Source organism: Lactuca sativa, chromosome 4, assembly GCF_002870075.4.
Source record: "Lactuca sativa cultivar Salinas chromosome 4, Lsat_Salinas_v11, whole genome shotgun sequence".
In the NCBI taxonomy this organism is placed as follows: domain Eukaryota; kingdom Viridiplantae; phylum Streptophyta; class Magnoliopsida; order Asterales; family Asteraceae; genus Lactuca; species Lactuca sativa.
In genome coordinates, this window is record NC_056626.2 from 81,315,565 (window position 1) to 81,331,204 (window position 15,640).

The 15,640-nt window shown below is 35.5% G+C and overlaps 1 protein-coding gene across 1 annotated transcript; it reads right to left on the bottom strand.

Annotated features, from left to right (window-relative positions):
- Positions 1-275: 275 nt before the first annotated feature.
- On the bottom strand, positions 276-1,259 carry LOC111884301 (pathogenesis-related genes transcriptional activator PTI5). The gene has a single exon (XM_023880618.3). The coding sequence runs from the start codon at positions 1,146-1,148 to the stop codon at positions 624-626; it is 525 nt and encodes a 174-aa protein (XP_023736386.1). The 5' UTR covers positions 1,149-1,259; the 3' UTR covers positions 276-623.
- Positions 1,260-15,640: the final 14,381 nt, after the last annotated feature.

Sequence of the window (15,640 nt, forward strand, 5' to 3'; positions counted from 1 at the left end):
GAAACCTAATTAAAGGGTAGAAATATATATCCGGAAAAGTGAACTTACATGACACTTCACATATCCATGAATTTATTGATTATGGGAATTAAACATCCTATTTCGCATAGCCATTTTCTAACAACAATCATCTGGGTTTAACCTTGGGTAAGCTGTTGTTCAAAAAATAGTATATGATGTAAATGAGACAAATAAACGGTATAGACCATTCGTAGGTGTTTCCTACTCACCTGTCTTACTACCACTAGACCAATTATGCGGAGACATATAAGTAATTAAGACAAATAAAAAAGTTAGGTGATCTTCTTGTACTTGTTAAGATCTTTTCCCATTATCCTTTATGAAGCCAGAATAGCTTATAAGTTATAACATTTAAAACCATCGGGCACTCTACTCTAACAGTAAAGAGTTAAGAGCCCATAAGTGTGGTTTTAGATGGTTCAAACTGGACCTTTCTTCCTATCGAAACATTATTATAGTATCCCTGTTAGGAGAAGGCATTTTATCCTTATTTACAACAGTAGGAATCGAAAGAGTACCAAAGCTCAAGAAAACCCATATATAGATTTTACAACTTTGCATGCTACCCTACAAATGCATATATAAATGTATATATACACACTTCAAAACAACTGCAGCATATTTCCTTGACAGGATGATCCTGATGTAGCTTTAAAATTTTCTTTTAGGCTCGATACCTCACCAGAACTACTACTCGAACACGACCCTTTCCATTTCTTTCCGTTCAAGCTTGATTCTTGGCAAATTTTCGGCATCGATGTCACAAGTCGAGCTGGGAAGTTCAGAAGAGCCTTTGCACCTCTCATCTCAAAGGCAGCCCTGTCGTAAGCCAACGCAGCATCCTCAGCTGTTTCAAAAGTCCCCAACCACACTCTTGCGCCATGTCGCTTGGAGTCACGGATCTCTGCTGCATATTTACCCCATGGACGACGCCTTACACCTCTGTAATGTTTGCTCTTGTTTATGACACGAGTTGGGTCAAGGGTACTTTTGGAAACACCGGTAGCGGGATTTCCAGCTCCAAGGCCATCAATGGCTTCAGCCTCGTTAATGACTTGATAGATGAACATATCCTGTGAATCGTTCTCGTTCAAGGGTAACTCATGAACACTAGAAGTTGGTTCCATTTGTCGTTTTTCTTAATGTTGGGAGTTTTTGGATACTATGAGTTGTTGAATCTCCTATTTAAGGCTTCGTGTTGGTGTTTTATAGAAGTGTTTAAAAAACACAAAAGGAGCAGGTTAGGGTGGCGTTCTAGAAGCATAATATCTTGTTGGGTAAAAGGAAGAAAATTCCATAGGTTGGTGTTTGAATACTACGTCAGATTTGGAAAATTGGGTCAAAGAAATTGTACAACAAACCTGATTTCAAATACTTATCTATAATATGTTTTTTTGATATGCTAATATTTTAATCGGTTTCAATGATATACTGATGTTCCTATTTGAAATTAAAGAAAACTATTGTGAAGTGGTTACATCAGAGTCGATTTGATTTCTAGCAATTGCCAAATTATTTATTGGTTGACCTCCATCCATTTTGTTAGGGGCCATACAAATTTTCTATGTCTTTGTATAAATTAAATTACTATAAACGATAATTTAAAAAAAATTCAAATTTAATCCCTTAAAAGTAAAATGGGGAGGCGGCTAATTTGTTAATTTTGGTTCCCACTTCAGGAATTTAATACAATACGAACACGCAGACAATTCAACCGGTTCTAGTCTTCTAGACTTGTAGTTGTAGAGGCGACATCACCATCGAAATTGGTAAGCCATGACGTCATCCATTAGCTGGGACCCGACCAGTGGAAATATAGATTGCCATACTAATTAATTTAGAAATCGAACTGTAGGATAAAATGCATAAAAGTTCTATGTGAAGCTCAAAGAATTTTCCGAATTGTCCGAACAATAACTATGTAAACTTGTCCAACAATCATATATATAACGAATGAATTTTTGAACAAAACTTATGAAAAACATCGATGCACACTACACGAAACCAAGTCTTTAGCGGCGACACAATTACCGACGACGAGAGCTTTTAGCGGTGACACTACCATTTGTCGCCGCTAAAAGTCTTGGTCGCCGGTAAATGTATCACCGGTAAAGGTTTCTCACCAAAATCTGCGTTTTCCCCTTCTAATAGATCTTGGTCGTTCGATCGAGAGTATCTAATCAAACGGTTGGGGCACTCTTATCTGCACAAACATAATACTGGCGACATTCGTGTCGCCGCTAAAAGTCTAAAAAGTCGCCGCACAAACCTAATACCGACGATATTCGTGTCGCCGCATAAACCTAATATCGGCAACACTCTTATCCGGACAGCTTTTCGGCAAAACTGTCAATTGTCTTTGACTCCTGGATCTTCAAGCGATCGAATTCAACATTTAGAGTTTGTAATCGGGCCTCTTTTACACGATCAACACCTACATATCTTGCTTTAATTGCATCCCAGAGTCCTTTAGCAGTCTCCACATTTCTAATTTGCATAATCAAAGTCTTCGGGATCGACTGACATAATAGCCCCATCGCCAGGTAATCTTTCTCTTCGTTCTTCTCAATTTCTGGATCGATTACAGTCCATGCTTTGTGAATCTGTAACACTAACTTCATTCTTAGTGCCCATACAGTGTAATTTGTCGAATTGAGCATGGGACATTGTACTAAAGTGGCTCCGATTTCTTTATCCCTCACCGGAGCACCTCCTGAAGCCCCTTTACATTCTGCCATGTCGACCACCTTGTTAAACATGTAAGTTTCTTTTTGATTTCCAAGCAAAGCGCTCTGATACCAATTCAAGATCTAATTGACACACAATTAATAAATAAAACTCTTTGATTAAAGGAAAATAACTCAAAACCTTTGTGTTACAATTGTGAATTCTTAATCCTAAGACTCGATTAAGACATATATATATATATATATATATATATATATATATATATATATATATATATATATATATATATATATATATATATATATACCGACTTGTATTAGACTATATTTAGGAAACTAAGAACCGACTTGTAAAATAGTTTCCTAAAACTTTGTTGCCTAAATTGGATTGGTAGATCCTTAAACATAGGATTCCAACAGTAATTAAACATCAAATTCATTATTGATATATGTATGTATATGTAGGAAAATAGGAAAAAAAACATAAAAATATTGAAATCGGTTGACCCGGTGGTTGAACTGGTTAAACAGGAAACCAATCACTGGTTCAACTAAAAAACCGGTTTTTAAAACATTGGAAAAGAGACCCACTAAGAAAGCCATAGAATCTTCCAAAATATCGAATGAGCCTGTGATATGAGTTTTACTTCCATAATTATAGGCTTTAAATTAGGTATATGATTAATTGATTAATGGAAATAATAATTATATTATATAAAATGACTATTTTGCCCCTAGGTCATGATTGGTCCAAAATTTGTCACACATCCACACAATAATTATAGTTATATATATATATATATATATATATATATATATATATATATATATATATATATATATAGGAAAATCTCCAATAAAATCATAAAATTTTGGCCCGGTTTACGTTTTAGTCCTAAACTAATTTTTTTTTTTATGAAAAAGTCCTAAAAACCGGCAAAAGCTTGCAGTTTACCATTTTTGACCGGTTGGAACCGATAACAATTTAATTTGGAACTATTTCATAAACTGACCCAATATATTGAGACTTCTCCGCAAAAAAAAAAACAAAACAAAATATTAGGACTTTCTTACAAACAAAAACTTTATTATTATTATTATTATTATTATTATTATTATTATTATTATTATTATTATATTAAAAATATAAACAAGCGTACTAATTTTTAAATTCGTTATTATTAATATTTTTAATAATACATGTAAATACAATTAAAAAAAATATATTAAAGAAATTTTTTAAAGGTGAAAGTGGTTGTGATGGTAATGTTTTAAGCATTGAAATCATGAATATATGCTTGTATGTTCTCATTTTGTATATAATCATTTCACATTTCTTATTATTGTTTTCAATTCAGAATATTAACACTTAACAATTTAAAAGAAGTTGCATATTTATAAAATTGTTTATAAATAGTTTAAGATAAAAGAATTTCTCACTTTGTATATAAAATTTTTTAAGGTAGAAATATTTCTTTTCAAATCCAACAGATCCACTATAAACATTTACAGTGGTTGCCAATATCAAATTTCAAAAGTATTAATTACAATATCTTATTTAATATAAATTAATATGACTAGTTTTGCTTTATCACATTATATTTGCTATTTTTCCAATAAAACCACATGAATAAAATAATGAAAAAGAGCAACACACATGTTTGGTAATTCAAATACTTACACAAAAGACATACACGCATAGCACACACTCACTATTTACTAACAATTTGAAAAATCGATAACTTCTTTTAAATTGTTAAGGGTTAATATTTTGAATTAAAAACAATAATAACAAACGTGGAATGACCATATACAAAGTTAGAATATACAAACATTCATGATTTCAATGTTTAAAGAATTACCATCCGCTCCACCTCCACCCTTAAACAATGTCTTTAATATTTTTTTCATTTAAATGTATTTATACCTATTATTAACAATGTTAATAATAAAAAATTTAAAAAGTAGTATACTTATTTATATTTTTAATAAAATAATAATAATAATAATTATAATAATAATAACAACAACAACAACATATTAAATCTAACAAATTAAGTATAATATGTAAAAAGTTAAAAAATATATATATAACTTTCTAAGTATAAGTTTTAATATTGAAATTTAGTTTATATATGATTACACTTTTAGGTTTGATATTCATTTAATCTTATTAACCAAATTATTATCATTATTAGAAAGAAATTGAAAAGTCATGGGAGTTTCAAATAAATATGGTGAAAGGAAAAAAGAATGAGAGTTTCAAATGAATGTGGTGAAAGAAAAAATGATTCATTTATAATACATTATGATATGATATGATATGATGATTTAGTTTTATGCATGAGTTACATACGGATAAAGACCATTGAGACGATTGAGATTATATAGTTTTAATAGATGTATACTTTATCATATAATTCTAAATAATCAGTTTTTATATCAACTTGTTATAATACTTATTATATCAAACTTAACAACAATGTCATTGTTATATATTGAAAAAAACATATATGTGTAATTATTTCAATTATATACTTATATTCTACGCAACGCGTGAATATTCGCCTAATACACACACACACACACACACACACACACATATATATATATATATATATATATATATATATATATATATATATATATATATATATATATATATATTATTTTGACCTGAAAGTTAAGCCCAGTCCATGAGTCCAAGAGGAATCGACGTCCAGAGGCAGGTGAAGGCATGAGCTCCATATAAATGAAGCCTCTTGAGAATTGCAATCACTAAATCTGTAATACCCTTGAAAACATACGAGTGTGGTATGTGGAGATCGAGGAGTCGATGATCCCTCTAAGGCTCTAAATTGATATCTAATTTTTATTCCTTATTCTTAATTTCTCATTCTACTTCTCTTAATATCTCTAAACTTTCTACCACTTTCAATCGACCTTGTCATATTTTTGTGTTCGAATTTTTTTGAACCTCTTATTATGAGTTCCATGCAACACCTATTTTCCAGAATAAATTGGTTAAGGGCTTAGAGGGATCAAAGGTAAGGTTTTTGGGAAAAAACCTTGTGGCACGACATGGTGAATGGAGCACCACGATATGACATGCCTATGCGTGAAACGCATATCTATATGTCTTACATGACGTGGCAAGAAGAAGGCCACGATATGGCAGCGACTATGTAACGTCCGTAGATCTGGGCTAGTCAATTTAGAGACGATAAGCATCAAAAATGACTTTTTGATGGAATATTATTTAGAAGGATTAATCTTAAATAGGTTATATTATATGTTACAAGGATTCTGTACATATAAAGAATGCCGAAATCCGAGTTATAACGAAGAAGTTATGACCTATCGAAGTTTCGCGACAGAACCGGCACGATGCCGAATGACGTAAAATATGAATTTAAGATAGAATGATATCTACCATTAGTAATCTAAACAAAAGTTGAAGAGTTCGTTAAACCGAAAGCGTACATAAAAGAAACGCCCAAATCTGACTTCGTATGAGGAAGTTATGATTATCTGAAGTTTCGACTTAGCAATATGCAGCCCGAATACTTGATTTGAGATCGAGCGGTTTTTAGCCAGAACAATCTAAACAAGAATCAAAGATCTCGTTAATAGTAGTGAAACGATAAAAAGATAGGCGAAAACGGACATAAGATGAAGAAGTTATGAATTTATAACGGAGTTCTCCTGTCCCGGCCTACTAAAAATAATATATAAGTAATATATTTATAATATATTAAAAATAAAGTCAAAATTAGCCAATGGAGTCTAAACGATAGTTGTAAAGCATAATCTCACCTACGCGTCGATATAAAGAACGTTGAAAATGGAGTTCGTATGCGAAATTTATGAATTTATGAAGTTCGGGGCGCGAAACCCCAAAACTGTCAGATACCACGACGTGGAAAGTCTTCTGAGACCTCCGGGAGTCCCTCAGATGCAACTTGCGATGACGCATGCAGTGACGACCAAGCCCACGACGTGGAAAAAGGTGCCACGGCGTGGCAAGGGCAGATTTTGCCCTATAAATAGATTTGAAGGGCCAACCGAGTTTGGTTGCTCATTCTCTCATCTCTCACCCATATTACCTCGATTTACATGCAAAGAAGTACCCCCGAAGCCCCGGTATCATCCCGAGACCCGAAGCGAGTCCCGAAGCCCGAAGATCCTGAGAAGTGCAATTCCCGAGTCGAAGCTCTGCCCGCGAGGAGCCCAGTTTTTTCGAAGATCTTCTAGATCTACCGAAGAATACTACTTTTACAAGCTGTAGTGTTGTCCAAGCATCGTCTAATCAAGTGAGTGTGTGGTTATTTTCTTCTAACACATAAATATAAAGTATTAGCTATGAAATACGTGATGTGTGTTATATATTATTTGTGTATTTGAGATAGGCTTGGAGTTGATGTTTTTATACGGGTGTTAAATGATTTAAACTGTGTTTGTATTTATATCTACAAAATTGTTGGGTAGAACATGGGTAGATAGAATAGTTGCTGACGATGCGACTTTGTGCCTATTGAGTAAGCCTTGGTGACGATGCGACTTCGTGCCTATTGAGTAAGCCTTGGTGACGATGCGACTTCGTGCCTATTTGATAAACCTTGGTGACGATGTGACTTCGTTCCTGTTGTGTAAACCCTGGTGACTATGAGAAGTAGTGCCTAATGTATGAACCCTGGTGACTATGTGATGTAGTTCCTGTTGTACAAACCGTGGTAGCAAATGGACTTTGTGCCAATTCCTTAGGTAAATCCTTAGGAATGAATGAATGAAGGATAGTGGATTATTAGGATAAACCCTTGAGAAAATAAAGGAGATATGGGGATGGGTATTTGGGTTGATTGTTTTATAATTGAATATAATAAATGTATTATTGTGGGTTGAAAACCCTATATGCTCACCAGGTTCCCAAGCCTGACCCACTCAGTTTTCTTTGCATTACAGGTAATGGCACAAGGGTATAAGTTAGTGGACTTGATGAGAGAATTTGGATTATAGATCAGTAGTTATAAATAACTGTTGTAAGGTCTATTTTATATTGTTTATGCTTTTGGTATGTATCGGAACATGACATCCCGAGGTTTTATTATTTAATGAAAATACATTCTCTTTGAGAAATGTTTTGATAAATGGTTATCATATTTTGCTTTGGGAACAAATTCCGCAACTGTTTTCTTTAAAAGATTAATCTGATTTTAAAAACAAAGCATAAACAAATCGGTCTTTTCTGGCCGTAAAATTGGGGATGTCACAGACTACAACCCAAGCCCACGATTTTTAGGGTTTCCTTAATATTTAAGAAACTAGTCTCTGGGATTAGGGCATCTTCTTCAGCTTCCAACCCTTACCACGAAACCTTAGCCTCCATGAAGATTAGAAACCTTGTTCTCTTGATTTGAATCTCATTCCTTTGATTTTGGTGAACCTTGAGAAGATGGAAGTTCACAAGGAAGTGAGGAAGCAATGAGCTAGTTTGGATCCATCATTCTCTTCAGTTTTCTAAGTTACTTGGAGTATAAAGTTCCCACCTTGACATTTCTTCTTCTTGATTCAAGTTTATGGTTATTTTTGAGTCGTTTTGGTTCCTTCCATGAATAATATTGGAAATTTGAGGAACTCCAGAGCTTGCTATGGCTTTCTAATGGTCCATAGGTTCCGTTGAATGAGAAAAGGCCTTAGTTTGGATGATTCTTGGTCCCATGCACAAGTTGTTCCCCCATTAAGGACTTAATGGACTTAGGGTTGTTGATATAGCCTTAGAATGGAGTCCTAATTGATCAAGTTGGAAACTTTATCCATTAAATCATTAAAAAGAAGCACATATGAATTTTTTGTCTTAGATTTATAAGGATTAAGCACTTAATGAAGAATATAGTAGTTACCCAGTTCCCACGACATGGCAATGGACTTGTTGCGTCGTGGTGGTTCTCTATTTCGCGACTGTTCTGTCATGGTATTCCCACAACGTCACCAGGAGGTCTCCACATTGTTTTGAGTGTTGATTTGGTTGACAATTGACTTTTGTTTACCGTTGACTTTTATTGACTGTTGACTTTTGACTAGTTTGACTTTGGCTCAAACTTTAAGGAATTAGGTTATTGATTAAGTATTTATTTGTATTGGTGTCAGTGATCAGTTTGTAAGAGTGATTAGTGCAAGGGAATGGGGGTGGTGCTATACTTCCTTGGGTCTTCATTTCATGTGAGTCTCCTCACTATACTATGTATTGTAGGATATATCCTTATATGCTAGGATATAGGAGTAGTGGTGTGCTGGTTAGAGTACCTTGGGTCGGTGATCATCTAGTTGAGTGTCCTAAGGGTTGTATGTAGTCATGTAGGATAACCTGAGAACTCTTGATTTAGTCTTTCTTGCATGTTCCTTATTTGATTGTGGCTCTAGAGTGGGATCACACGTTCTACTGTCTATCTCACATCTAATTACATATAGCTACACGTTTATTAGTGATTTGATAGTAGTAACATATAGTATTGTATGAGGCTTGGTATATTGTAGTGGGTTGTTAGATAGATAGAGTAGTGTAGAAAGTTACATGTCTATATGCTCTTTCTTGATTGCTTGTTTGGTTTACATGTCGATGTATGTGGTTGGTTGGGTTCAGGTGGTCCTACTTTGTGTTGTAAGCTAAGATACCTAGGTGGGCTAAGGGTATGTTGTAGGCTAGGTGTATACCAGTTGTATGATCTACGCACGAGAGGGTGACCCGTTATGGACTGGAGGCTCAAGGGAGCGATCCAACAATTGTAGGCCTTGCAAGGCGTTCCAATAGACTGTAGGCTCAGTAGAGCGGTTCGTGCATCTTATAGGCCTTACGATGTGGTCTAGGCAGATTGAAGGCTCATGTATGTATGCATAGTATGTGTATGGTGGTGTGTGGTATTTTGGCTTACAGTTAAGGATTGAATGTTTTTCAGGTATTACTGGTGATCGTCTAAAGGCGAACGCGTGACTATAAAAAGTCATCCACAATAATGGAGATTCCGCATGATATATATTACTCTGATTTTCAAACAATTGTATTTTGGAACAAATGAGTTTTCATAACATGGGTTTTATGTAAATGCTGAAATTACGTACGTCATTTAAAAATGAAAAAATTCCTTGTGAAAATGGGACGTTACAAGTTGGTATTAGAGCCCTGGTTTGAGGGATTTGGAAGAATACTTGTGTGAATCCAAACTCGAACTAGGATCAGATAATTTTCACAAAACCTTTTTGAAAACGAACTTTTAATAAAACAGTTCGGTTAGAGACATGGGCTCGGTCTCTTGCGATGTTCTTGTTTTATTGTTGGCTTGGGATCGTGAACATGGACCTCTGTCTCAACCTTGGTTTTACAAGAAGATGTGATGTGTACAGTCAGTCAGAGCCCAAATAGGAAAGTGATTCCGAAAATACTCATACTTGTTATATATGTTGAATTTGATCTTGCTGATATGTGAATTACTAGAAATGTATGCTAGTGAATAGGATAAGGATTCTTTTAGGAATTGTATGATAAGTATTGCTTGACTTCTATGATGCCTTGTAGCCTAGCTATTTGATCATGTGAATTGCTAAGTATATGTTGTGTAGTTGTATATGGATAGGATTATATAGCCTTAGAATAAGGGACCTAAAATTATTCCCTATTCTTTGTTTGGTTATGGACTTAAGGTAGAGTCATTTATTTGACAGTGTATCTGATCTTGTGTTATATACAACTTGCATGCATAAAGGAATCCAGTAGAGCGGAAGCATGATTGAGGAGAACGCTAGGAGGAGTGCCTAGGAAGTTAGTTGCAGCTCTTAGGAGCATGTGGGAGTTAGTACACCTAGGGGTGGTTTAGTACAGCGATTTAAGACATTGAGATGAATTCTGAGTCGACTACAAATATGTGTGGAAGGTAGTATGGGCCCGTACTACTGAAAGAATAGGATCCGTATAAGAACCAGAAGGAATCTTGAGGCTATGAAGGAACTAATAGGTAAAGTCATAAATTGTGCTTGAGCGCTATGACTTGATGTTTGACTGTTTTATTGTATGTTTTTAGTATGGTGGTCTTTAGAGGTTTAGGATCATACGTTGGAAAACCAGAAAGGGCGGGTTCGAGTGATGAGGAGATTTGCGAGATCATTATTACCAAGGTTGTCGTGGAAATTAGAGGGGCGATTACAGAGATGTTTGGGTCTGTCAAGACCATGTTGATTGAGGAGTTCGACAGGCGCTATGCCGCTGTCGTGGAGGCTGTTGTTGCTGCAGCCACTACAGCCATTACCGTTGCAGGACTTCAGAGAGGTGGGACGATGCAATACCGAGAGTTCAGTAGTACGAAGCCTCTAGAGTTTAGAGGGGGCAACGATATGATTACCGCTTTGATATGGATATTGTCACACCCCCGAACCAGACGGCGGAAACACCCGGGGGATTGTGCGTGACTTCATCTTGAAATATCATTACAATGAATATAAATGAAACATAACATCATTATTACCATGCATAATATAATACAACTTTCATTGTTTACATAAGGTACAATCTTTTAAATAACATGTCCAAAACATTCAATGTATGATGTTTAACAGTACACAAAACAAAATTCCATATTATTGTTGATTCTTCTGCTTAACGAGTCCCTGAGAATACAAGTTATTTTGAAAACGTCAACATATATAATGTTGGTGAGTTCATAAGTATATTTGAGAAAATGATTTGTATAACTTTGTAATCACAAGAAAATCCTGTATTTTCTTAAAATAGTTTGGTATGTTTATGTCTGATCTTGTATTAATGCATGTGTGTTATTGTTTAATAGAATGTCAAAAGTGATTGCAGAGAATGTAAATAGAATGTCCCCGGACAGCCCGATGTTGCCCATAAAAGAACAATAGTTAATGTTGTTGTACCAACACCGAGGCTGAGTACCAGTGTGAGTAAGTTTTCGAGTAATACAATCATAAAAGAAAATAGATAATGATGACGTACCAACACCGAGGTGGGGGTACCAGTGTGAGTAAGTTTCCGAGTAATCCTACATAAAAGAAAATAGTCTTCCACAAACTTCATAACGTTAATTCCTCTAATAGAGCCGTCATAACCATACTAAATAATGATAATTTCACCTGTCTTGGTGTTTGTGAACGCCGACTGAAAAATAGAATAAGGTTATAGTCACCCTAGACCGATGTAGTCTAACTGTAGTGAACAGCTCAGGTGTGAGGTGTCATCCCCATATAGATCTATACACAAAACCTCGCTCTCCCTCCAAGAGACTCTGATTATAACTACAGGCTACGATCGAACACTTAATAGGTGTCAACTGACAGAAACTCACTAGATCCTTAATCGAATTTACGCGAAGATAAACGTATAAAACTCATTCTAGGCCCAACGAACCATGTAAGTGAGTCACTAGGGCATCGGTAAACATGGTCATTTCAAAATCCTAATATGAATGAGATTATATAACATGAGCCCAAAATATATGTAAAATGACAACTAAGGCCCATTTCACATGTAAGGTATTTATAGGTCCAAATAGCATGCAAATAGTATACAAAACCTATCAAACATATAAATGGGCCACTAAGGTCCAATAACCTAAAAATGATCAAAATTAATCCGTTTATTAGTTTATTTTTAGTTTTGGTACAATTATTCAATAAAATAGCATAAAATGCCCACTTTTTGTAAAAATGACGTTCTTGGCCCAATAAGCCAAAAATTTACACTTAAGGCCCAAATTTAGTAAAAATAACACTTTAGTCCCCTTTTTGTCCAAAACTTGTGTTTATGACTAGTTTGTGGTAAAAATAACATGTTAAACCCATTTTTGTCAAAAATAACATTTTTGGCTTGATTTTTGTGAAAACACATATTTTTCTGGTTTTTGGCTTTTCTGACCTAGTTGTTGGAAAATCTGTATAAAAATCATCCTAAGTCGAAATTTGGATCCGTACATTCTTGAAGTTTGGAAATTGTGTCTACTTTGTTCAACATTTTTCTCATAATTTGTAATGGCTTCTAACATGTGTGAAATTGCTCACCTTCACAGGCTGGTCCGCAATTATTTCAAATCTGATAGGCAGTTTTGTAAAATTCACCAGAAATTGTAGCAAAATCGTATGATAACGTGAGAGTAGTCAATTTAAAGGTATAAACCTGAACCTTTTGCATGTAAAACAGTTTTGAAAAATATTATCATTAAGGTGGTCAAAACAGTTCGAGATTGGACCAAAACTTTTCTGTCAAGAGCTGAATTTTGTGTTTAGTTTATAAATCTTTGAACACAACACTCATTTTTTATATTTTAAGTGTATAAATCCCAGATCTACTAGTTTACATGTATTATATGTGATAAAACATACTTTCCTCAAGGTTTTAATGTAGATCCAAGTGATAAACTTAATATTCTTAACATATTTTTAGATTTATGAAGTAAATAACACATAATCAACAAATAAGTCATGAAAAAACACATATTCATGCATATACACATAGATCTACATAAAGCAACTTGTATTCTCCCCCAAAACCAAGTAAAAATCAAAAATAGGGGGTATGAACTCACCTTTGGTTTGTTGGTTCGGTTTTGAAGAAAAGATGATGAAGTTTTCGGCCTTGAACAAACTTTCCTTGAGTGGTTTTCGAAATCTATGAAATAAGGAGGTATAATCCATGGAATATTATGGTTTAAGAAGAGATATTTAAAGAAAATCAAGAAGTTAAGCCATGAATCCCAATGAAAGCTTACCAAGATGATGATCTAGATGGAATACCCCTTGATGATCCACACCAAGTCTCGAAAATATGTATGAAAAAGAGGTGTTCTTGAGAGGATTTTTGAGATAATTTTGAAAAGAAATGAAGGTGGTGGGATGTTGGTGTTGGCTGAGATTTAGAAGGAAGAAAAAGAGTGAGAAGAATGGTCATTACATGGTGAATTGAGGGCCTATTCATGGAAGTATGTGATGTATTTTACATGGAGAACCTCTAGTTAAAGATGAGGTGTCTTCACCACATTATTCCATTTTTTTTGTTTTTATGTTGGGCTTAAATTGCATGGGCCCATTAGGAATTTTGATTTTTGTGGGTCCATTTGAGAGTTTACGACCCAATCATCATAAGAAGATGGGTTCACGGCCCATCGTGGTTCATGATAAATAAGTGAGTCATTTTAGGCCCACATGATCCAAAATGCTTTAGTTTAACGAATGTGGGTCCAATTAAAGCCTAAAATTGGTTCCTAGGCCCAAGATGGTGAATTTGGAGGTTTATTGGTCCATTAGACTCAATAAGAGAATCCTAGTCCATAATGAACTTGGGCCGGGATTTCTAGAGTTTCCAACCCTTTTTTGAACATATAAGATGTATTTGAATGAGCATAAAGTATAGTATTCACTTAGAGTACAAGCTTTTACAATGGATGATGTAAATGAAAATAAAATTTCCTAGCAAAATGCTAGTTGTGACAAATATCTGATGTGGAAGGATGTTTTTACACATGTTCGTGTCCTGAGGACCAGAAAATGAAGTTTGCACTTGACCTTATTCGCTGGAGAGCGAAGGATTGGTGGGATTTTGTGACCTGCACCTTTCCGCATGCAGAGCGAGCCAAAATGACTTGGGAACGGTTTCTGGAGATGTTTCAAGCAGAGTATGTCCCACTAGTGGAGAGAGAGAGAGAGAGAGAGGGAGATTGGCACATGAATACTTGTCGCTAAAGCAGAAGACAAAATTTATGGCAGAGATCACAAGAATGTTTATAGAGAGAGTCATCTTCTACCCGGAGTATGCTTCTTCACAGCAGATGCATATGTCGCAATAGTTGAGCATGCTCAAGATGGATATTCGAGAGTTCGTGTCAACTCAGTCGTACCGGATCTTGGCTGAGTTGTAGTCAAATGCTAGGAAGATAGAGATTCAGAAGGGATAGAGAATGTTGATTTCATTATAGAAACAACCGGTGGAAAAGCGGTTCAAGTTTGCAGACTCAAGATCGGGAGCAGTAAAGAGGAGGAGTTTTGGGTGTGGTAAATGTGGGAGGTTTCGTGATGGAAGGTGTCGATCTTTTTCATGTCGCAGGTGTGTCAATGAGGGACATTTCCACAGGGATTATAGGTAGAGTGTGCAGGTTTTTTTCATTGCAACCACGAGGGCCACATCAGAGCTTATTTTCCCCTCCTCATTTTTTATGAAGTGTAGAACCCTACACCTTTAGCGTGGCAGATGCCAGATGGGCGCCAGGGGAGAGATGAGGTGCTTGGGGTCGAAGGAGGAGCCTACTAGCTTGTTACAGAGGATTCCAAGTGGTGGCGAGTGGAGATTTCATATCGGAAAGACTTTAAACCATAATGTAGTTTTCAGCTAGATTGCTCAAGTTCCACAATTTCATGCAGTTGCTTAATCTTCTGATTTTCGCGTTGGGATCATTGCCAATTGAAGGATTTCCTTCCGGGTTATCTTAGTTGCAATTGTGTTAGTATTTTTGTAGGGCATCATCGTGCTTAGCGTCCTATGGTGTTAGGAGCTTAGGTTGAGGGCTGCGATAAGGATCTCCTCCTATGTTCTTGTTTATTGGGACTTGAGGGTACGAATCACGACCCAAAGGCTTGAGAGGGATACTTAAGTTTCGCAGGTTCAGCGTATGCCTAATATTAGGTTAAGAGGAACTGTTAATGGTTGGCGGATCGGGGAGTTGTTAGTGTATAACGGATCCAGACTCTTAGAGCCTAGTGAGTAAATAATATAGTTTAGTATGCATTCAATGGTTTCAGGTCTTCGCTGGTGCATTGTGTGTGAGGTTATCGTTGATGGTGGCCGGCTGTGGGTTCCATAAATTCGGTTTACTAGTAGGACGATGTATGGCCGGGAAAATCTCGAACCGATGAAATCTGTGAATTTTCGATCAACA

Excerpts from the sequence above, each read along its gene's own strand:
- LOC111884301 (XM_023880618.3), bottom strand. The coding sequence starts at position 1,148 with ATGGAACCAACTTCTAGTGTTCATGAGTTACCCTTGAACGAGAACGAT.